This window comes from Rutilus rutilus (genome assembly GCF_951802725.1).
Source record: "Rutilus rutilus genome assembly, chromosome: 19".
NCBI lineage: Eukaryota > Metazoa > Chordata > Actinopteri > Cypriniformes > Leuciscidae > Rutilus > Rutilus rutilus.
Window position 1 is genome coordinate 29,183,126 of NC_140232.1, and position 25,773 is coordinate 29,208,898.

At 36.9% G+C, this 25,773-nt stretch overlaps 1 protein-coding gene across 6 annotated transcripts in view; it reads right to left on the reverse strand.

The window, feature by feature from the left end:
- The window catches only part of tjp2b (tight junction protein 2b (zona occludens 2)), an 84,459-nt gene that overhangs the window by 22,005 nt on the left and 36,681 nt on the right, over positions 1-25,773 (reverse strand). For all 6 annotated transcript variants that reach the window (XR_014625441.1, XM_084389355.1, XM_084389354.1 and 3 more), the window contains 6 exons: positions 9,840-9,893; positions 7,392-7,516; positions 6,673-6,775; positions 5,718-6,339; positions 3,779-3,882; positions 2,765-2,918 (listed from right to left, as the gene is read on the reverse strand). Coding sequence is in view for 5 of the 6 variants with exons in the window: in XM_084389355.1 (XP_084245481.1) it covers positions 2,765-2,918; positions 3,779-3,882; positions 5,718-6,339; positions 6,673-6,775; positions 7,392-7,516; positions 9,840-9,893 (1,162 nt within the window). In the remaining variant the exon portion in view is untranslated. The remainder of the gene's footprint in view (positions 1-2,764; positions 2,919-3,778; positions 3,883-5,717; positions 6,340-6,672; positions 6,776-7,391; positions 7,517-9,839; positions 9,894-25,773) is intronic.

Consider the following 25,773-nt stretch of genomic DNA (forward strand, 5'->3'; position numbering starts at 1 on the left):
CTAACATGAACTAACAATGAATTTGTTTTTATTAATTAAAAATCAACAAAGATTAATTTTAACTAACATTAAGAACTAACATTTCTAGATATAATTATATTTCATATACATAATACTAACATTTAGTAGTATCTATAATATGTATACTATATTTAATAGTATAAAATAATATAAAAATATATTGATTATATATATTTTTTAAATAAATGATAATAAAACATTATACAAATATTTCTAACATGACAATCGTATTTCACCTGTAAAATAGTAGTGATATATATTATGGATATTCTCTATATCGCCCAGACCTACTTGTGACTGAGAATAAACAAATTACACTTCCACTGTTCATAGTGTGTTAAAAGACAACATATTAAAATCGTAAATATTTACTTTTGTAACACATGTCCCTGGTCTTATTTTATTTCCTTAAAAGGGAAAAAATATTGTCATAACCAAACTTTTTTTTTTTTTTTTAAATGTAATACCTTCCTCCCCCTTCATAACAATTAATTCAAATCCCACAGCACACAGTCAAGTCCCACCCAACATTAATTTCCCATTGAATAGACTGTTTTACATAGAAATATGCTGCATTATGGAAATCAAACGCATTGTGAATTCAATTGCCATCATGTTGTCTTTAAACACAAATATCTGAATTTACATAGAACAATGAAACACATGCAGGTGTGACATCCAATTGCATACAAAACTAATTGAAGATAAAGACACAGGGGACAGTGCTGATTTACGACAGTAAGCTTTGAGCGTCACGGTTCAACGTGTTCAAGCATGCTACACTACAAAGTCGCAGCTTCTTGAATACAATGAACAATAAAAATGAGGAAATAGCTGAAAGCCGGCTGTCACATCATCTAGTCAAAATGAAAAGTAGTGCACGATGGCGCGTAAGAGGCTATGAACAGTACATGCTGCATTTTTATGGCAGGGTGTAAATCACATCTCAATTTAACTTCTCCAACCGGCACGAAGCAGCATATACAATGCATACAGTGACTCATGAATGCCGATGAATGCAAACATGATATGGAAATGCATTTAGCTGTTCTGCCCTGCCCCACTCGACAAGCGGACGCTTTTTCTGTACTGAAATTTACTTCCACCTGCATTTAATACCTTGAGGATGGTAAAAAGCCATACGATATCCAGCTGTCCCACCCTAACAACAGCTGAAGAGTATGAAATAGCATCCTTCCAGACACGGCTTCTCCTTTATGATAAATAAGTCACCACCACACAGACATAACATTGAGCAGACTTATTTATTGTTAAAGAAGGTATTAAAAAAAAAGGAGGTTAGCATTAAACATAAGAGCACAGTGTGAAAGTTTTACAGGTTTGTTGAGGCACAGTCATGATTAAAGATTAAAGGCAACCAGACTTTATGTTGTGTCTCAGCGGTCCATCAGCTAAAAGTATGACATATCTGTATTATCTGTAAAAAGAGAACACAAAAATAGCATTTCTGTTGTAAGCTGTTTGCTTTTTCTCAGGTAAGCGCATCTTTCTGGTGTTAAAATATTCATTGTGTTTAAGTGCAAACAATGATGCCTATGCATCTGATAGAAAGGTTAAGATACCTGCTATTAACATCCATTTATGTCCATAAAAAAAAAAAAAAAAAAAAGTATATGTGTGTAATGTATATTGTATAAGTAGTGTAAAGTATATATGTGTGTGTGTGTGTGTGTGTGTGTGTGTGTGTGTGTGTGTGTATGTGTATATATATATACATATACACACACACACACACACACATATATATATATATATATATATTACATTACAAAATAATGCAATATAAAAAAATATAATAAACAATATAATTATAAAATAAACATACTTTCTTGAATTTTTAATTTATTTTAATCAATTTATACAGTATGTGAATTATAATAAATTATATGTTATGGCTTCTACTTTTCGATCTGATGTAAATTTTCTTTAAAAGCTGTATCTACCACTCAATGTTTTAAAAGTCAAAATAATAATAATAATAATAATTTAAATTCAAAAATCATGCAAAAAACAACAACAACAAAACTATTTGTATGTGCTTTCTGGAATAAAAAAAAAAAAGTGTTGCCTTTGTATCTTTTAACTTCCTTTAACACAGCTGCCATATTGAGTGTTGCGATTCCTCCCATTAATTTTTCTACAAATGGGTTGTCTCCTTATACTGTCTCTGATGTGCTCCACTAGTGGTCAGATAATCCGAGACGGATGTTAATAGCAGGTATAAATGGAGTCAGTAAATCTCAGCTCTTTGCTAAAAACAATACAGTCTTGTCATTTCTAAATGACTATGTTTTCCTGTTAAATGTACTGTACTAATCAATCTATAACCATACAGCCAGAGGAAGTTTTATAACCCATGTCCGACTGCATTAACGGTATCACCTCTGTAGAGGACCATACATGGCATATAGATGAAATATTGTGCCAGCGGATGATAACCATGCTCCGACACAGACGGTGACAAATTGGTTTTGTGCTTCGACACTCATTTCAAGTCTATTAATAGTGATTTGCATAATTAACTGTAATTTATTACAGCCTCAGCGCCTGGCGAATGTGTACATGATATTACTAATCTGATTTATCAGAGCCAATTCATGCTATCTGCTTTTAATTAAAGTGTGTTAGAGAGCAAACAGCCAGAGGGTGAGCACCACGGCTCAGGAAGCGCTGTAATGGAGACTAGTCTACGGACAAACGCTGCATGATAGAAGAAACTAACCGTCAGGCTCCGAGTCGCTGTCTGCCAGGGCAGGGATGCGCACCAGGACCTGACGCTGATCTCTTTGGACCACCAGTTGCAGCTTGCCCCGTGATTTCTCAATCAGCTTGCCGGCGTCACTCAGAGAGAGGTTCTCGGTCACCGTTCCGTTGATCTGGAAAAAACAAAAGATGTAACATTAATGGTTCAAGCTTTTATAACGCTAGGGTGCAAAAGGCTTGAGTTTTGAATGGGATTTTGGTGGAGGTGTGCGAACAGTCACCCCAACTATATATTCATATATTGACAAGGTTGATAAATCGGCAGATGTTTTCCATGATAAAAACATAAATCATAATTATTGATACTGTCACTGCATTTACTAATAATATTAATGTCAAATACTAGATTAAAATTAAAATATATTATTTTATATCATATTATTATTTTACAGTTAATTTGATATGTAAATATTAAGTAAAATGAAGTTAAATATGTACTGTAAAATAATAAAAAAGGTTAATTTCATAAACTGTATGTCTTTAAATCATGTGAAATCATGAATTTCAACATTATATTAGGCATCAGCAACCATGTGCAGTGTTTTTTAGTATTATTTATTTACTGTATATACTATTATAGTATTTAAATAATATTTTAAATTAGCTTTTATTTTTACATTGCCAGTTTTTTGTTATATGCTTTCGTCATTTCAATTTCATTTCAATATAGCTTTAATTTATTTCAGTTTTAGTTTTACTAATTTAGTACTTCAACTAAAACATTTTATCTCAGTTAGTTGTCACGACAACATTTCTAATTTTCATTTAAGTTTTTTTTCTAATATTTCTAATATTCGATATTTTAAAATCTAATATTTATATTTTAATAACTTGATTTTTAATATATTTCGTTCTAGTTAACAATATCAACAATGACATATTAAACACAGAAAGCTATTTAAAGCAATTTTATATCCAATGTTATAGATTTCATGTGTGAATATGGCTGCTGTGTGAAGAGTCTTATAGGAACCTTGAGAATGATGTCACCCTCCTGGAGATTTCCATCTCTGGCAGCCAATCCAGTGCCGGTCATCTCTTTGATGAAGATCTGGCTGCCCAGCCGGAGGCCGTACTCTACAACGAAACACAATGAAACATTGATTCTATTCAGCAACGCTAACATGAACCTAACAACCATGATGACCTTGACCCTTTTAAGTACTCAGCAATCCCTCCAGCTGTCAATCAAATTGAAACTATGGAAAATATGGAATATTGATCTGACAAGGCAGACTCAGAGCTCTGAACGCTCAAGAACATTTTTCGGTTCAAATATTGTTGTAAAGAAAAACGTTTCCTGTTTCCCAACCCAAGGCATAGTCTGGTAATAAACAGTGCTCCCCGCTTTGCCCTTCTGAGCTGAGGGTTATGAGCAGCTGGTGAGGAAATCGGAAGAGACGGACCGCTTTATGTGAAGTCACAAGAATGTATCTCCTCTGAAATCTCCTGACTGGGACATTATAAATAAATCAGATTAAGATATCATCAAAATCTACTGAGGACAAACGGTTTTAGGATGGATATATGGAGGTCTAAAGAAAACAGAATGAGAGGGAAATAAAGAAATGAGAGAATTACAATAGGACAGAGAGAGAGCCAGCTGCCCTGTTCATATGTGTGATGCTCAGATGGTCTTTTTATGTCGTGTGTTATTTCCGCAGCATCTGACCTGATCTCTACTGCAGGAATAAAGGCTCCGCACCTGTAAAGGGGTCATATGACATATTTTACACTGTTGAGATAAAAATGATTGATGAACTATGAAAATATGCTGTTACGGTTGTGCGGCACATTAAGTGTTTATTATTTAGTGAACATGTCACAATATAATGCAGCTTTGGAAAGAGGCTGTTATTGAAGGATGGGGTCTCACAAATTACACTGGACCTTACAGAGCAACATGAAGACTGTATACACTACCGTTTGATTGGGGTTGGTACGATTTTTTATGCTCACTAAGGCTGTGATATAAAATCAGTGATATAAAATGTGATATAAAATCAGAATTTTCAGCATCATTCCTCCAGTCTTAAGTGTCACATGATCCTTCAGAAATCATTCTAATATGCTGATTTGCTGCTCAGGAAACATTTCTAATTATTATACAGTATATGTTGAAAAAAGCTGTGTTGTTTCACATTTTTGTGGAAACCATGATTGTTTTATTCAGGACTCTTTGGTAAATAAATAGAAAGTTCAAAAGAACAGCATTTATTTGAAATAGAAATCTTTTGTAACATTACAAATTTCTTTACTGTCACTTTTGATCATTTGAACGTGTCGTTGCTGAATTAAGTTTTTATTTTCTGTTGTTGTTTAAATTGTGCTGACTAAACTTTTTTGTAGTTTAATAATGCAGCTAAAAAAAAGGCCATATTATTAATTTAATTTAATTAATTATGCATCCTTACATTTAAAAAAAATATATAGATTGCACTCTTGAACTGCTTTCCAGAAAGTTGCCACAAACAGTTGTCACAAAGGTCATTTGCATGAGAAAATATGAACTTGCAGCAAATTTATTGCAATGTTTACTGTAAACATTGATTCACATTGAGTATTTCCTTTAATAATGCCCATGAAGAAGCAATGAATAAGGGGTGTGTATGTTTGGGTTGATTTCAAATATCAACATTGGCCAACAGCATATTTCAAAAACAGCTTACCCCACCTTTAATAAACTACTACTACAAAAAAAGCTACATTTTAAAGTTTGCTGTCAGTAAGATGAAATTTAGAAATGAATACTTTTATTCAGCAAGGATGCATTAAATTGTTCAAAAATGACAGTAAAGACATTTGTAATGTTACAAAAGATTTCAATTTCAAAATAAACCGTTTTTAATAATTTCAGTCACTATTATATTCAAAATATGCGATGAGTGACAAGCTAAACCCGAGGTTCTCACCTTCATTGGGCCTGTTTTTCACCAGCATCACATTGATGGGCGGCTCCAGGGGCTCGTAGTTATAAAGGTCTTTTCCTCTGTCCCGCTCTTTGCTGGGTGAAGGTGAGTGATCCTGCAGCCGGTCCCTGCTGTGACTCCTAACCATCTTGTCATCCGAACGGGTGTCATACCTCCGCGTGTCATAGCCCTGGTCCCTCCCGTAGCTTCCGGCAGGGCTTCCTCCTCCACCGCGGCCTCTACTTTGCTGCTTATGATAGCGAGGCTCCGGGCTGGATCCACGCTCCAGCGTCCGGCCCCGACTGCCGTCCCTGCGGTAGCCGCTGTCAGAGCTGGGCGATCTCTCTGTGCTCCTGCCTCTACTTCGTTCCCGCCGAGAGTCGTAGTCCTGGCTGCGGTAATCCGGATCCAGGTAGTCTATCCGGCTCTTGTCGAGGCTGCGGTCATGCTCTCTGTCGCGGGGGTAGCCCAGGCCGCCATTTCCCCGAGGGTAATCAGAGTCTGGGTCACTGTTAACACTGCGGTTGTCCTCGGGATAATAGCTGGATATGTTGTAATCACGGCTATCTACGCTCGGGGACGGGGGGCGCTTGAGGACAGACACCTTGCGAGGCCTCTTTACAGTCTGTGGGGAGCCAATGAATAAAATTAGTCTTTATACAATCAGCCCACTGTTATCAAAAGGACATAAGAGATTTATCTTACTATATGATAATTACTTTAAGCAGGGATCGATTGCAGTACATTCATTTGAATGCTGCATGTGTATTAGTTTTAAAACAGAACTTAACTAGCGCCTATGGGGTAAACTGCAAAATTGAAATCTAAAATTGTCAAAAATGACAAACATTTAAAAAATGTGGGGGGTGAAAAAAAAGATTTTGTAACCAGAGTAATAATAACCAAAGTAACTTGTTTTAGTAGGCCTCTCATAAAGGTCAACTTGACAAATACTCACTATTTTGGCCACTTTCCCACATTTCCGAAGTGACTGCACAGCAAAAGAATGAGGCACATTATCCATGGTGATGGTGTTGACCAGTATCACACGGTCGTTCTCACTGTCCACAAGCAAAACAAAAGTCAAGTCTAAAACATTATACAGACATTCTATTTAACAATATTATTGGGTTTTATGTTTATTATCATGTTTAAACCATTTCTATTTCAATAACATGTTAAAGAAAGTCATATGGGAATACTTAACACTCATTTAAGACAAAATATGGTATAGGCAATGAATTTAACTTCTATAATGTGGTACATGATGTATTTCCAAGTGAATATTCTGTGAAATAATGTAGGCCATAATTGTATGCATCAGTATTTGACTGGAATGTGACAGGTAGGTTATGATATTATTGGTTAATATCATTTTACTCTTGAGTACATCAACAGAAAATAAGCTATTTGCTGAAATGCATAAAGTTATTACATTGATAAACGATTATGAAAAACAACACTTTTTCCTCTTTGGATTAGCATGCACTAATATAACACGCACAATAACACCAAGGACATTTATTAGGGCAGTAAGCAGAGTCAATTTGAATTTCATGTCATTTAAAAAAGCTCTATGTGAAAACTCGATACTTATTAACCGGCCTATGCTGGTGTAAAATAATGGTTTACCAATACGCTCAACACGTATGCATTAGTAAGGCGAGTGAAGCGTACAAGAGCAGTCCATCGGCTGGTCCTCCTGGCAGCACGTCCGACACGATGATGGACGTCTCTCCGCTCTCCACGTTTGGATTGTCCCGGCCGCCGGACACAGCAATTCCAAAGCCCATTTTAGAGTCCTGCAAAAGAAAGAGAGAGAAATCACTTTCAGTGTGAAAGCAGCACTAACGCATTTCCATAGTCATACATCATAGCTAGCCTGCCCAAGGCAGTACTGTTTAATATTGCTTCTAAGAAGCATGCAAACGGCCAGCGGTGTTACACAATCACGTCCGTGCGCTCTTAAAATAAATCTCTCATAAACGTTGACTGCGTGCCACCACAGTGCGGTTTTGCAGAAAGCCATTGTACGCTAAAACTAATGGAGACATGGTTCCACCTCATTGCTTAGCCAAATAACAACCTGCTGTACCTGCCTCAGAGGAGCGCTGAATAAATAGAGTCTAATGAGTGGGTATCGCTGGCTTGATCTGGCAATCTGCTCCAAATATATTCAGGCCCAATTAAAGCTGGAGATAAAACCTGACAGCAACGAGTGAAACCGAGATTTTAGAGTTCACAGACTGACACTGACTCTAGCGGTAGGCGGTAACCAAAAGCTTATATAATATTACCGCTGGCATGAGTAAATATATAACAAAATAATGAAATAGACAGGGCACATTAAACATTAGGAGCACATTAAAAACACTTTAGGGGCACAATTGAACAAATAACACATTATTCCTTAAAGGGATACAAGGAGACATTTATAAGGAAAATTATTTATTTTATTAGAATAATAATAAGATTAATATTCTATATTAATTCTATTAATATTTTTTTTATATTTCTGCTTCAAACTGTATTTAATAATTATGTAATCATTTATAGGCCTACGTCAAACTCTGCGTATATGTATATATATATATACACACACACACACACACACACACACATACATATATATACACACACACACACACACTTCAAACTGTGTGTATATATATATATATATATATATATATATATATATATATATATAGATAGATAGATAGATAGATAGATAGATAGATAGATAAATGGATATATATAATAATACTTATTATAAGTAAACAGATTATTGTGCCACAAAAAATTGCTAAATTTAAGTTGAATTAATCGCAGGATACAGTTTATAATAAATAACCAGGAAATTATCAATAATAACCAGGGAAAAAACATATGCAAAATGTGGCAGTTTTAATTGTAAAATAAAATGCAATGGGACTTATTTTGAAATGTCTATGCTTTAATTCACACATGTGCTCCTAAATACATTTTACACACATCACTTTTTAGTCGCAAATGCGGGTAAATCGCTCGCACTGTCAAGCCCTTATAGATCGTGATACGCCATATAAACTTGTCCTCATTCTAAGTATCCTGTTGTTTTTTTTACTTTCAAAAGCTTATATCTTCCCTTTTATGTTGCAGCGATAAGACGAGATAATTCTTATCTGAACCAGGGATCTGACATGTCAAAGAACCAAGATGTTTTCCCAGGATGAGTCTGATATGTGATGGTGGTGATAGTGTCAGTGTGTGTTTGGATAGCGTGTGAACCCTTGCGATCTGTCACGCGGGAGATAAAAGATGCGCATCCTGTTGTGCATATGATGTTGGAGGAAAGAGGAATGGGAGGAAGGAAAGACAAGATGTTAAGAGAGAGGGGGAGGGGTAACTTCATCTGACAGGCTGAAGCACTTCTAAAAGGAGAACACAAGCAACGTTTTGATGCTAATAAGTTGTTAGTGACAATGTCCATGTTTACATGTATATGACAATTATGTCTCGTGCAAACACCTTATTTGGGATATCTACTGTTCATTTATACATGCACGTGTCCATAATTATGAAGGTAACAAGAAACTGATCACACTGTTAATTTACTAAAATTAATTGCAATAAATAACAAGAGTGAGCCTCCAGTATTTCCATAACAGAATAGAGGGAAAAGAATGTGCAATGTCATATTCAATAGTTTTTTCGTTTAGTTCGTTCGTTTTTTTTGTTGTTGTTTTGAATAATGACTATACATACACTTTTTGTGCAAAAGTTTGGGGTCAGTATGAATTTTTACAAAAAGAAAAAGTGGCACTGAGACATTTATAATGTTACAAAATAGTCAGAAATAATTATAATCCTAAAGCTAATATTGTCCTGGATCCAGCACATTGAGTTTGGTGAGTTTGGATCTTGAGCTTGAGGGCATCTCAGGTATTGTTATATGTTAGAGGGGCTGGCGGAGCAGTTAGTCTCGCTCTGGTCTGTTTGTTAAGAGGGCCATCATCTATCTGTGCAGCATGTGGCCTCTTTGGTTACAAACATGAAATGTGTTCACTGCCGAGCCGCTCTTCTACAACATGGGGTGAGCTAGGGTGTGGGTTAGTTTGAGGAGGTTCATGTCAAAGAGTTTCATACCCGCTGTAGAGTCACAGTGTACTGCTCCCAAACCGTCTCCTCCATTCCTGAGCTCTGCATGGAAAAGAGAAAGAAACCACCATTAAATCACCAGTCAGGCGTCACTAATTTCAGTATGCTGTGCAGCGTGACATGTAGGGTTGAGTGTCCTATACACAAATTGGTCCTAAATGAACTAATTATTTCATAATTACATGGATGCACACATAATAGTAAAGGAATATTCCTGGTCAAGTACAACTTACTGTAAGCATGACAGTATCTGTGGCAATTACTTTGGACACACATAATTAGCAGTTCCTCCTCCCCATCTCAAAAATGTTTTTTTCTTTCACTGATTTGTAAAAACTGAGGGAGAAGTCAATTACTGTACTCTATGTAATTTTCTTTAATCAACAGCATGCCACAGATTCTATCTGTACAGTTTAAAGGTGAAGTGTGCCGTTTTTTAATGTTCTTTCCCAGTTTCATGTAACTATATGTGGCACCACAAAATACTGATATTTATTTAAGCATCCCTTGCCAGTCCAGTTTGGGCCAATAACAGCGAACAGAAAATATATAATAATAATAATTTTTTCTTGAGGACCAAATCAGCATATTAAAATGATTTCTGAAGGATCATGTAACACTGAAGACTGGAGTAATGATGCTGACAATTCAGTTTTACCATTACAGGGATAGAGTACATTTTATTAAAACAGAAAACAATTATTTTAAATTGTGGTAATAATATTTCAGAATATTACTGTTTTTAATGTCTTCTTTAAAAAACTTTAAACAAAAATCGAACCGACCCCAAACAGATAAAAAATAAAATGTATCTGCGCCACATAACACACTTCACTGTTACATTGTAAATAACCCAGAATATTCCTTAAAATGACATTATGAAAATGAAAATTAGTTAAAAATTAACAAATGAAGACCCCCTCCCCAGCTATATAGTATCTACACAGAAATACCTGTGAACACCCAGTGAACCCCATTATTTGGTACGACCCGATACGTCACTGCGTCAAAATGAGGGTCTACCACATACGGCAGGAGAGTGAGTATGAAGGATGGGCCTGTCATTTCCACAGCTCACGTGGGCGAAAGCATCATTTCTTTGTTTTTAAGAATTATTACACATGAGGACTGAATCCATGTTAACTCACAGATCTATGTAAGCCGATGTCCATAAACACACTGTGAATGACACCAGGGTCTGTATATCTTTCTTTTTGACACATATAAAAAACCAGCCTGACAAACTCACACACACACACAGCTCAAGGGTGTGTTTGTTCCAATGAACAGACAGACATGCTCATCAATATTGATGATTAACTGGAAACGGCCACAGTACAACCCAACCTCAACTAAACCATGACGACACAAGGTTAAACCACGCCGACTTTGACAGTAGGTCCGGTTAAAGCTTCTTTAAATAGTCGGCTTTAATTAAATAAGAAATCTGTTTGGACTAAACAATATCCTTATCTACACCTGATTCTATAGCGATTTTTACAATAACACACAGTTTCAACGCAGCTTCACAGAAATGAATGCGATGTGACAATGTAAAAAATCACGCAGCAGACATTTGCTATATAATATATTGCATTATGCGAGTATACTGTACGCAGGTAAAGTATATATCCAATTTTTCGACAATATAACAAATCGAGCATTTGAGGTTTGCTATTTAAACTGCTTAACGTTGAGTTTACTGTATGTGTCAACGGTAAGGTTTGATAAATTGATATACTTATAGTAGTTGTATAATTTGTTATTAATTCAAGTTATCAATGCTTTATCTGGTGATCATGTTCCTTTAAAAGAACCAGAACTGGCCAATCACAGCACAGATCATGTATGACATCACTCTGATGCCAGAACTAAGTCTAGTCAAGTCACCTTTATTTATATAGAGCTGGTAAGTCCCGCCCCTTCCGTAAAACCCCGCTGGACCTCAAAGTTGAAAAACCGTCAATGCAAGTGAATGGGAGAAAATAATTATTTTCTGGTCCCGTTTGAATTGTGCCATGAATGTGAACATATGTTGTCTGTGAATTTTTTATATAATCTTTCATGTTACGAGTTTGACAGTATATGGTATGATTCTTCGGCTAGCAGTTGTGGAAAAGACATAATGAGAAAGACTACATGTCGCCTATGTGACGTCACCCCATAAAGTTGACTTACCCGTGGTTTTCACCAACCTCAACGATTTTGTCCTCTCCCTGAAAGAAGGCGGTGAAGTACACCAAAGACACAGTCATGTTTAGCGGGATCCGTGAGCTAGAGCCGTGTGCTAGTGGTGGTGACGTTTCAAACGCGTCGAAAGCAGCGAAGAGTTGTAGTCCACAAAGTGCTTTCACACAAAGTCTAACCGTATCAAACTTCTACCCGCTAAATTGTAGCATTCTTTACACGAAAAGTTCTATAAAAAATTCAAAGACAACATATGTTCACATTCATGGCAAAATTCAAACGGGACCAGAAAATAATTATTTTCTCCCATTCACTTGCATTGACGGTTTTTCAACTTTGAGGTCCAGGGTTATTAGCGGAAGGGGCGGGACTTACCAGCTCTATAGTGCTTTATACAATACATATTTCAAAGCAGCTTTACAGTGATAACAGGAAAAGAGTTAATTTTGGCTGTACAGCAGCTCTAAGAAGAAAATAGTGTCATTATTCAGCTAAAGTCAGTTCAGTGTTGATTCAGTTCCGTTGTAAAGATCATCAATAATTAAATTAGTTCATTTCATCTATAAAGCAGCTCTGCAGAAAACAGTGATGTCATCGTCCAGCTCAGTTCAGTTCTCCTCCAATAGTGTCAGTTCAGTCAAATCGATAATATTGTTGAATATTAAGTGTCCTCCTGAGGACAAAATGGTTGATGTGCAAATACTCACATACATTTTAGTTTTCATTTTCTGCACTTCCCTTTAGCTTTTCCTAACAAACACACACTTCCCCTTGTTCTAAGCCGTCCCCGTTAGCGTGCGGATCTAATTGGAGGATTCTGCCTGCGGATATCTGCCCTCAGACTACTACAGAAGCGTACAATTAGTGTGGACATGTGCATTTGTCGGGCTCTCCACAAGCACTCGGATAGTGCGCTATGCAGCAAATAAAACTAATCCACAGAGATAAAGTAAATAAAGGGCCTGATGCTGATAAGCTAAGACAGCTCTTCTCCTCTCCTCTTGCACTGAGCTGCTTTCTGTGGGTGGCTAGTGGAGATATTGTTCATAAGACGGTGATGAGAAAGACAGATAGCGAGGGAGCTAAAGATGCTGCATCATTTGAAGGCAGTTCAAGCTGCTTTTACCTAGCACTCACCTTCTTGTTCTGGAAAATGATGGACAGTTTCATAGCGAAAAGGAAGATTACAAAGCTGCTCGCTTCATAAATAAATAAATGAAAATAAACAACAATTATGAGCATTTTCTCTTAATCTAGTTTGTCCGACCAAGTTAATGAACAAAAACGCATTTGTGAACACGTTAACATTATTAAAATAGCAGTTCGCCACAAATATGAAAATGAAGATGTCTTTCTTCTGCACCAGTTATGATGTCAACGACAAGAAATTGGCATTAGGATGATCTTCACCGATGTCAAAGCATATCTGAACTCACACGAATACGATTTGAGAGCTGCGGAGGTGCGGAAGGTTTTCAGCCGATAAAAATGTACATTTCAATTTGGTCATATTCGGCTATTGTTTGGCTTCAGAGGAGTTATTTTGAGGAATTTATTCACATAGGCCACTATTTTGACATTTATAAAGTCATTGCTGGACAGGACCCATCCTTACAGAGTGCTGCAAGTATGATGTATTTTTGCGGGCCAATCATGAAAATTAGCACTATAGCACTTCCAAGTCTGTAGGTCTTTTGAATGGGTTTTTGGTTCAATGCCTGAAATACGGTCTGTAGCGCAAGCACCAGATATTTTAACGTAAAAAACATCAGTAATACCACCTAGTTATAGCTAAATAAAGTGGCTATAAAGTGGCTAAATGGGTCTACAGAGGTTGTTGGGGACATTAAACGTCATCACACAAACAGGAAACTCTTCTAATAACTCGCTAGTTCGCTTTTACAGCCTTCTTGTGTATATACCTGCACTCTTGCAAAGTATTCTAACTCAAACTTTCAGGAAAAAATGTTTTAAATAAAGGCTGAAAGAGTGGTTTAGCTTAATGGTCACGTTTAAGGCATGCGACCACGCCACAGTGCAGTTCATTTATAGCCTATGTTAAGCTTTTCCTTCAGATGATTGTATTTAGGCTTCAAAATTCATAAAGTTGTGCTGATTTGTCAAGATTACCCTGATGTAAAAAAATTTATCACAGAGCTTATTTTCAGTAATAATCCCAAAAGCCAATGGAAAAATACAATTGGGTTTTTGTCGAGGGAACCAGGGTGAAGCGAACTTAAAGGTTGGCCTACAAAATTACATCACTGCAGTACTGCACTGCGTTGAAAAGAGCGATTAGGATATTATGCAAAACAATACATTTCTACAAAAGAAAATAACAGGTTTAGAATGACATGAGGGTCATTTAAAGATTCATATACCTGAGTTTCTGCCTAAATACATTGAAAAGCTCCTAAAACACATGTTCCAGATATGTTAAGCCTTGGTTCTCATGCTGCTGACACAGGTTCAAGTCTGATCCCCCTCTTCAAATTAATAAAAGAACATACCATCATCTCCATCTGTCCAATAAAACAAATCCAAGCCCAAAAATCTAAAAATTTAAATCCTGACGGATATTCTTGAGACGTCTCCACAGGAAGCTGTCACCCATCTCTCCTGAGAACTAACCTAAAAAAAACCTCTAGTCTTTTAGTAAACTCACAACAAGGTCAAGACTCTCCTCTCTCTCTGGCTCAGCTCAATCTCAGAGGGACAGGACCCCATAAGGAGCCTGTGAGGAGGACCCTGCTGTTCCCAATAAGCTGAAATGCGTCCTGTCGACAGGACCATCAGCGTGAAGCCGTCCACACCACACAGACCCGGGTGAGCAGGGGCGCATGTAAACCCAACCTGCAGATTGCAGCCAGTAATGCTAACATGTCTGAACAGCCTGTCCACAACAAGCAGATACAACAGGTTAGATGTTGACAAAGAGGACACACACACACACACACACACACACACACACACACACACACACACACACACACACACTCACTCACTCTGACACACACACACTCTGACACACACACACACACACACACACACACACACACACACAAGAGCAGTAAATCAACCGCCACACTTGTCAACAGAACAACTGAGCAAAAGCAAAGGCACCATTGTATATATTTATTAGTGGTCAACCAATATAGGGTTTTTTAATGGCTGATGCTGGTATCTAGAAAGCAGGGTGTTCAATTACGATTACAATTATTAAAACTGTAAAATCAAACAGAGTTATTTCACACAATATTCACTGAAAATGATTACTACCTATTTACGAGGCTATTGGTAGGTTTTTGATACGAGAATGAACAAACACATCTGTATATCAGCCAAAGCGACATCAGGCCGGTAATATTAAATTGGCTCATTATTTGGTCAAAACAATATATCTGTCTATAATAATAATTCTTTGGGCTGCCCCCTAAAAGTCGACAAGAAGAGGACTGGTCGACTAAATTGGTGAAGTCACGCATGCGGTAATATGTCGGGCAGAAGAGGGTTGACGAAGTTGACAAGCGACCCTCAAAATATGACTAATTTTAAAAATGCAAGTAGTAGCTAAAGTAATACCACTTTACATGGCCAGTGGCCACTCGCTCTACATTAACGTGAACCTAGATAAATGTGTTCAACTTAACATGTTTAACGCCACCGGAGTGCATCTTCTCAAAAACCGGATTCGTTGTGAGCAAAACACGGAGCTCACTTCTCCCCGACAACGTGGACAAACTCTTGTGTCTTTCTCATAATATGACTGAGATCGGAGTGATGGTGAGTCAGGTTACGCCTAATTGTCCATATTGTAGTGTTTCATTCATTTATTCATTTTTATAACGTATATTTATTTTCTTTGTGTTCTGACCTCTGAATACCTGATTTTTCTTAAATGTTAAGACTACTAGTCCATCAGCCTGATTAATAGGCCTATTTCTCTATTAAGTGTTTCAGTTTGCTGTATATTTATTTATTTGTTTGTTTAAAATGTATATTTTATGTCCTACACTTAAAATATATTTTCATTATAAGGCTGTTATTTATATGATATGCTATCTATTTTGTTTGCGTTCTGATCTCAGAAAAGTTCATGCGATGTTGGCAAGCTTTATGGGTGCGCTTGAGACCTTAATTAATACTTTAAATGATCATTATTATGGTTCAGTATTTCTCTCCCGACTAATCGACTAATGGCTTAAATGAACAACTAATAGTCGACTGGGAAAATCTTTAGTTGGGGGCAGCCCTACTAATTTTGATTAGTTCAAAAGTTCACAAAACATCAGAATGCCAATGCACAAAGAATAATATTCCCAGTAATTGCATAGCAATTTTACACACTAAGGCTGTGTGGTATAGATAAAATAAAATAAAATAAAATAAAATAAAATAAAATAAAATAAAATAAAATAAAATAAAATAAAATAAAATAAAATAAAATAAAATAAAATAAAATAAAATAAAATAAAATAAAATAAAATAAAATAAAATAAAATAAAATAAAATAAATATCCACCAGGTCTGAAGGATGCCTTTTAAGCCATTTCAGAGAAAAAGCATGCTCACACACACACACACACACACACACACACACACACACACACACACACTATATATATACATTTTCTCTGAAATGGCTTAAAAGGTTCTTCAGAGTAGATTAAGTAGATTAAAATTGCTTAATGTACCAACTAAAACATCTATTTAAAAATAATCAAGGCATGTTTTCTAAACCAAATGAACACAAGAAACCAATATAACAATATACACATAGTAATAAACATATATTTTATATATATTTATATATTTCATATATTTATATTAAAACATTTAAATATATGTAAAAAATGCCACAAGAAGGCTTAATTAATAATTGAAGTTAAGTTTTGGACAGATTCACAAATATTAACATCTTAAAAACTATACTTGCCAATTTTGCTCATTTATTTTAAGAGATTAAAACATCTCTGTCTTAACACTCTCATATTTGCGAGTTTTGAGACAAGAGGGATTGTGAAACTAGTCTAATGACATTAGTAAACTTGATAAAAAAGCACATTTCAATTATTGCAATATTCATAATCTTGCTTAACACTTCACTGCTAAACCACTGTGAATATTCAATACATCACCCAGCCCAAATGCACGCACACATGCACATCAATTCGCACACGCTAATTTGCCAGTCACTCTAAAAATACGCCTCACACCTGAGGGATACAGAGACCCAAACACCTGCTCCCCTCTGCATCTCACGGTAATGACCGAAGCACAAATCCCAGACAATGAAAGAGTTTAAACAGCACGGCAGATAGATCAGAGGCAGTACAGCCGCTGCCAGCAAAAGCTACGCTATGCGACAGGAGCCAGTGAAGACCACTCCATACACACACACACACACACACACACACACACACACACCTACACCTGCACCTGCATTACCGGCTCATTATTGCACACGCACATCAAGTAAGGATGCTTCGTTACGTTGCAATTAAACACTGAATCTGCGGTTTACGTTCCACTCGCTTTGCAATCATTATCATTCATTCGCAAAGTTTTATTTCAAAAGTACATCAGATTAATGCACAACACCAGAACTTTCCCCAAGCACAAACAAAGCCACAAACCCAAACGCTACGCTAACACACAACACAAAACATCATGATATATACGACAAAAACTTTGCACACAATCACAAAACACGCCCACCGACGCGATACAAACCAACTCTGTACAAATCAAGCCCCGAGATCTCTACTGCGGGATCTAGGAAAGGGGGGTAGAAACACGACAATCCTCTCTCTAAGGTGGCAGCTGATGGAAGGGTTTATCCCTGGAGGATCAAGCCACCGCAAGCGCCTTTTTTCCCATCCCCACCAGCAGTTTGAGCAGGCATGACGCATGCCTGGGTGAGAAGAGGATGATGAAGCTGTTCCTTAGCTCCTTGGACTCCCCCCGCACCTCGATTCGCGCCCCTCCGCGCCGCCTCCATCTCTGGGCTCTCTGCAGGCGCACGCAGCAACCAAAGGGGAGCCAGTTCACACTCATCTCTCCCCATGGCCACCCGACCTCCAATCTAATTAAGCTCTGAGGCGGAGAAGATTAGGCACCCGGAGAGAGAGGGAGAGGGAGAGAGAGAGAGAGGGACTATAAATAAGACTCACAGAGCCACGGCGAGTCCTGAACGACTGCACAGCGCGTGCCCACTTTCGGCACAGCACCGTTTTCATGTCTGCGCTCTCTCTCTTTCTCTCGCTCGCTACAATTTTGCCGGCTCCTCTTCTTATGTAATCCTAATACACAACCGGCCTACATTTACACACACACACACGGATCAATACCAACATGTATATGTGTGTACAGATGGAGTGTATACAATATTAGCGTATGCACACACACACACACACACACTCCTAAGAATTCCTAAGAGACTGCAGCGATCCGCAGGATAACGGTGTTCACTTTAATATTTCAACATTGCGCACTGCTGAGGAAACTTTGCAACATTTGTTATGCTTTAGTAGAGTATCTTCTACTTGCATTTGCATTCTTAGCATATGTAAGGCTTTATGCTATTTATTTATTAGTGATGACAATTATTATGTAAGTATTAAGTATTATTATATTATATTAATGATATAATTATTATTATAAGAGTTTCTTCTACTCCAATTCCTTGTTAAAATATAAACATTTCAACTGTGGCTGTAATAGAAACTTACATATATTTAACATGCATTAAATAATGAAGACAACAGGTTAAGTAAAAATATAATGAATATTTATGTAATATAGTGCATACATTTAGCAAAATGCTCCTCCTCTTCAGATTTGAAAGTCCAGACTACATTTAATATCAAATGTAACAAAGCACAAAGCTTATTGCAATTATTGCGATATCAATAATGTTTAGTGAAGTTTTGTCTACGCATCTCCTGAGAACAGTATAGACTAAAAGTGAAATGAAAAGTGAAAACATGAAATAGACACTGTTTCATTTTTGGACAAACATTTTGGGTTGCCGAAATGTCAGTGCATCACTGCTATTTATGTCTTAAAACAATTAATGGCTTATTTGCATTTAGATCAGGATAAAATGGGATACAAACCCGAAACCCCTCACAAATTTATGTAAAACTATTGATTATTCCTTCTTACGCCCACGATACATTTCAGGAAGAACGTTCAGCAGTGAGATCGAGCACTTCCTCGGTTACTGATTTAAGCGTCTATGGAGACCAAACCAAGAGAGTCTAAATGAGGAAATGGTGGAAACGCCATCTGCTCTGACCTCATCCATTTCCCAGCATTAACTTGATGATCTAAGCTTGATGTCACTCAAAAATCCAACGGAAATGAACTTCAACAGCTGGGTTTGTAAACGTAATCTGTCATGTGAGTAACACATCATTCTGGGAATTCCAGGTAAGACAAGAAGAGATCAGGGGTCATGAACCAGGCACTCATGACATGGTCTCTTGTTAGCGGTGAAAAGAAGATTAGAGGGTTTTACAGCCACTGACAATCTCCTGTCGTCTCTGTTCATACTAGCACAACACCTAAGGACGATAATGACCCGCTGACGCGACTAGCAGCTAATACACACACTCTAACATGCTTGACCTGGACATGAAGATGTTAAATCAGAAGAGCGCACACATATTTGCAGTACTGCTGTATGCTGTGTTGTGTTATTGAGGCCAGTAGGGGGCGCACACCCTGTGGTCTGTGTGGGTCCTAATGCCCCAGTATAGTGACGGGGACACTATACTGTCAAAAAGCACCGTCCTCCGGATGAAACTTTAAAACGAGGTCATTCAAAATTCCAGAATGTCCTTTGGAAAAAGAGTAGGGGTGCAACCCCGTTATCCTGGCCAAATTTGCCCAAATCTGTCCATCATGGCCTCCTAATCATCCTCATAGTATATACTGATTGGCTTCATCACTCAGTCTCCTCTCCACCAGTTCTGGTGCACTATGGCTGCCGTCGCATCATCCAGATGGATCCTGCACATTGCTGGTGGTTGAGGAGATTCCTCCTTCTATATGTAAAGCGCTTTGAGTGCAGAGAAAAGCGCTATATAAATGTAACGAATTACTATTATTATTACTACTACTACTATTTAAATATTCAGGCCAAAACATTTTCACATTAGACATGTTACTTTTACTACTTTTCTATTTGAAGATTTTTTTAAATGTAATTTATTCCTGTGACGCAAAGCTGAATTTTCCGTATCATTACTCCAGTCTTCAGTGTCACATGATCGTTCAGAAATCATTCTGATATGCTGATTTGCTGCTCAAGAAACATGTATTATTATTATCAATGTTGAAAACAGTTGATCTGCTTATGTTTTGTGTGTAAACCGTGATAATTGTTTTTTAGGATACTTTGATGAATATAAAGTCTAAAAGAACAGTATTTATTTTAAATGGAAATCTCCTGTAACATTATAAATGTATTTACTGATACTTTTGATCAATTTAATGCATCCTTGCAAAATTAAAGTATTTCTTTTAAAAAAAAGTCACTGCCCCCATCTGATCACATATATAATTCAATTGAATGACTTTGAAGAAAAAAATGTTTATACAGCAACATTTATTTTTTATCAATTACAATACTGTAACCTTTATATGTATGCAACTTGCACATTGTTTTTATAAGAACACTGGGCCAGATGTGAAATATCTGATTAATTTAAGGAATAATCAACAGATTAATCAATGATGATCAAATTAGTTGTTAGCGGACGCCTTACATATCACATTTACATTTGTGCATCTAGCAGACACTTTGATTTTAAAGCAACTAACACTAAACACTATGCGTTCATTTATTCTCTAAGAATCAAACCCATAACCTTGATGTTGCTAGCACCACAGAAATGTGGTCATTTATTACAATAACAGCAACAGTATGTCAAGCTGCTCTATGACAACATGATACAAGTGGTTCTTTTGTATTATCAGTCCTGACACTAACACAGACACTAATTTAACATGTGACCAAAAAGCAAAAAGGCCTTGACATCATTCCTATGACAAAACAATGAATCTCCAACACGGGAGACTTACTGGAGCACAGTCACTCTTTTCTCAGAAGACTGGGGTGTAAAAATAGAGCGAGCGAGGCGCTCACACTTCCAGAGAAAGCAGCACAGGCACAGACATCCACAAACTGATGCTCTTTGTTTGCTCCACTGGACAGGCAGTCCTCCAAAATAAAGCACTAACTGTCCCAGAGAACAACTCCAACAATGGATGGAAAAAGAAAGTCTTTGTAATCTAGTTTCTTGGAAAACCTACTCTGGGGAGAGACACTGAAAGATGCAATACAGAAATCATACAGTTTGACTTTGGGAAGAATTCATATTTATGTGAAAAGAAATACTAACAGCAGACACACCACATGTTAAATATGGTCACCATGAAATCAAAATGGACAATTCTTATTTTTTATGGAATATTAAAGTATTTACTATATATGATTTCTTCGTGCAATTTTTAAATTCATGTGCCCACATAATCTTCCATCAAAATAACTTCCTCTTGCAGTGACTTCTCTTCTCTTCTCTTTCTTCCGCATGAGGGCAGGACTACCTGTCACTCGTGAGATCAAAGCAATAGCAAATATCATTTTGTCTTGTTGGAGAAGTGGTTTCACTCAGATATGTAAGAAAAGGGAAGAAAAGGCTAACACAGCTTCCATTTCATGCTGACTTTAAGTACTATAAAAAACACTTCCTCTTATTGATGTAGCCTTATCTTATTTTATGTACAGATACCAGCCCGTTTTACTTCCATAATGTGGCGTATTTCTGTGAAACAGAAATGATGGGCTTGATTTTATTGATTTTAATTGATTGGATCATCTCAGTCTTAAAATAATTTAAGAGTTGACACAAAATAATAATATTAAAGTCCTATTTCGGTGTTGTTAAGTTGTGGATATTTTTAGCAAAGTTTACTACTTTGTACATTCAGTTTACCAGTATTAAAGATGGCAAACGTTATCATAAAACTGAACGCTTTCCCCGTCAGCATTTACGAAAAAAAAGTTGCCAGCCAGTGGCAGTATTTTTGATCATTTTCACAAAAGTTTCGTGGCCCCCATAATATTTTGTATTATATTAAAATTATTCTAGCTTCATGCATTCTTTTTTTTTAAATCTACACTTTAATGTGGATAGTTTCATAAAAAAGCAACATTTTGAGCAAAAAGCCATACGTTAATTGTGTTTTTGTCAGACTAAATCCAGATCAGATTCAGAATGATGATCAAAACAGAGATGGAGCAGATCGAGACATCGAGTCCATCAACAGCCCTAAAGCTTCACAGTCCTAAAGCTCATCCTGGGCCGACATTTCATTCAGTAACATTAGTTTTGTTGAGTTAAAGTGATCACTTTATTTTACATATGCATCTGCTTACATAAGCTAAGAAGGTTTGTCATTGCGTGTTAATATGGTAGGGAGCGCACTAAGCATTAATTTGGGTTACGGCTAACATTTAAAAATTTTCAGAGCTAGAAATGTATCTTATTTATAGGTAAAGCTTCATATTACGAGTTGACTTCTTTCTTTGACCCCCCACAACATCTTGTTTTGGTGTCCTTCAGAACCCCCGAACCCCCCTTAATTCGGGAAAAACCAATGTACAGTACACTATGTTAGTTGTCTAGCAGTTAGCAAGAAATCTACAGACACACTGAGCTTTGGTGCACATGTAGATGATGCAGGGTCGAAACCCAAGTGTCTTGAATCAATTTAATCAGGTGTCTATTAAAAATTTCTATTTAAAAAAGTATCAAAGACACAAAACTGAATGTGCCGTTCGAAATTTCTCCTGTTTGGCAAACTTTCTTCCCATCCTTCAACCACACACCATCTCAAAACAAAACTCTGCACTCGAAAGACATTTCAGACAACCTTGTGTCAGCAAGACTAAATGAGCAAAGGATTGACAGGCAGAGGGTGCCTATAGAGTCCAAAGGCCCCGATATACCTCAAGCGAAATTGATGTGAAGTCATAATTTCAATTTTTGGGTGAACTATTCCTTTAAGACAGCTATTTCAGTGATATTATGGTAAAAAACCAGCACCTTTAAATGCAGATAATCATTGTGTGATGTAAATGGTTAATGGTGTAAATGAAGACCTTCCAATTTCTACAGTGCAATTCAGCTTAAACAAATTTGACACCACACACACACACTCTGCATGTACCACGACTTCTAACAAGCTCAGAGAAATAACCTGCGTTCCTCAGTGAATTCAGAGCGCTTCGGCTAGAGCGGTGAGCGGACTATTAGCACATGATTAAGAGTCTCCTTGAAATTCACTGTCACTTTCCATATGGTTCCTCTTGTAATAAAACATTCCCCCCTTCCTGCACATGTTTCCTTAAATAAAAGACAATTTCTATTTTAGAACCTAACAGCCCATAATGAATTAACTTTACAATTAATGCTTAAAACAGTTATGGCACAGTGTGATAAATGTAACAGCATTAATCTAGAGAAAAAATACCAGCTAGTTTAAAAATTATACACTATCATTTAAAAGTTTGGAATCTGTAAGAAGAAAATTATTTAGCAAGGATGCATTAAATTGATCAAAAGTGACAGTAAAGACATTTATAATGTAGCAAAAGATTTATTTATTCAAATAAATGCAGTTATTTTTAACTTTCAATTCTATTAAAAAGATCCTGGGGGGGGGGGGGGAATCACTGTTTTTCGCAAAAATATTAAGCAGCACAACTTAGAAATAATTAGAAATAAAGCAAAATCATCATATTAGACTGATTTCTGAAGGATCGTGTGACACTGAAGACTGGAGTAATGATGCTTTGATCACAGGAATACATTTTAAAATATACTGAAATAGAAAACCCTTATTTTAAATCAACATAACATAATTATTTACTTTTAATGCATGTTCATGATCTTAGTGTGAATGATTTATATATGCACATTACTGAAAATGTTTTTACTTGCTCTGCCTCTGAAACAACTTTGTCAGCTGATATCATATGATCCAACTTTACATGCACTATATGTCCTTTCTTTATTTCTTCACATTAACTGTTTATAAAATGCCAAAAGCCTTCCAAAAAACTGTTTTTAAGCGCATTAAATATATTGCAAGTGAGCAATATAATCCATACAAAAACTGAACTCAACATGCAACTCCAAACACGATTAAAGATCGGATCAGTTGACATAAGGTGAATCAGCACTGTTGTCAGAAACTAACATTAAATCTATGCGCCTCTCCGCCATGTTCATGTCTTATTAAAAGTTGTCTCTAACCACTCTAAAATATTCAACAGTTCTGTTCTGCTCAAGCGCAAAAGTCAGAAAGTATGGAAAAGTGTCAGCGTTTTACTAACATCATCAGAGTAAAGCTTAAAAAATTGATAGAAAAACAGGCCTAATACTTCGGCATGTTCTTAAGAGGCACTTCAGAAAGTCCAGATCCACAGTGACACTTCTATTAGACAATACATCGAGATCAAAGCACAGAAAAACAAGCACATTACCCAAGTCCACATCCACTTCCCGCGTCCTAAATCAGATGACCCTGTTCTGTTCCGACTCGTTTAAAGCGCTTTTTCATCTTCAAAGAAAAAAACTAATCGAGCCGTTTCACTGAGCAGCCGACACAGTTTCCTCCATCACCAAACTAGTGAGCAGAGCTAAACCATGCCCAACGTTTACCATCCGGTTATGAGGCTTTAACAGCAACTGCGTCCACTACATCTAACTGATGACCGTAAAGAGGGTCGGCGCATCTCAGACGGGGATCCGGTGTTTTCCGTAGTAGGGCAGGAGACGGCTGGCACATTTAATCCAAAGCTTTATTTGGATGTGTGGATGAACCAGGCTCATCTGTACATCACACTGAATTTCTTCAAGCAGCAGGAAGGGCTGAAGTTGAGGGGTGTCAGTCATATAAACACGTCCAAACGGCTACAGGAGACGAGGCAAATTCTTCTAGCGCCACTCCTTCCTCTAATAATACAACAGCTACCGATGCCATCCCAGCTTTCCTGTCATTACCGAAGGGATGACACCTCACTTAGCCGAGTCCACTCCTGCTATGTGAAGTAAACGATACCATGAACAGGATTCTGGCATTGGATGTTGAAACGTTATACACACACACACACTTAGCATCTCAGAATAGCAACTCCACTATACCCGATAATTGCCTACTATGCAGTCGGAAGCATGTTAAATGGTGAGATAGATGGTCAAAAGAGCATGCAAATTGGATAAATCTGGATAAAACATTTTTAGGGCCCTATTTTTTTTAGGGCCAATATGTCATCTGTTTTAATTTTTCTGGATTTATGATTTAATACAACAAATCTATTATCAATAACAGTGGTAATCAAATGAAATCCTAAAACATTAACAATTTTATTAGTCTTTTAACAATACCTATTATTATTATTACTTTGAGAAGTACATTCTACTGTATGATAGTAATATATTTCTGTTAGCCTGGGAAAACCCAGACAACTTCCGGCAAATTTAGATTTGCTCTGCAAGTAGTCAGGCAAAGAGCTCATTTAAGCCCATTTCTAATCCGTCGAAATCGAGGCACCAATCAGAAACGTTGGGGCGGGCTTTACACGATGACGATCGCTCTGATTGGTTTTAGGTCTGTCCAATTGCGCCCAGAGGCATTTGAGCGACGTCCGTTGGTGAAG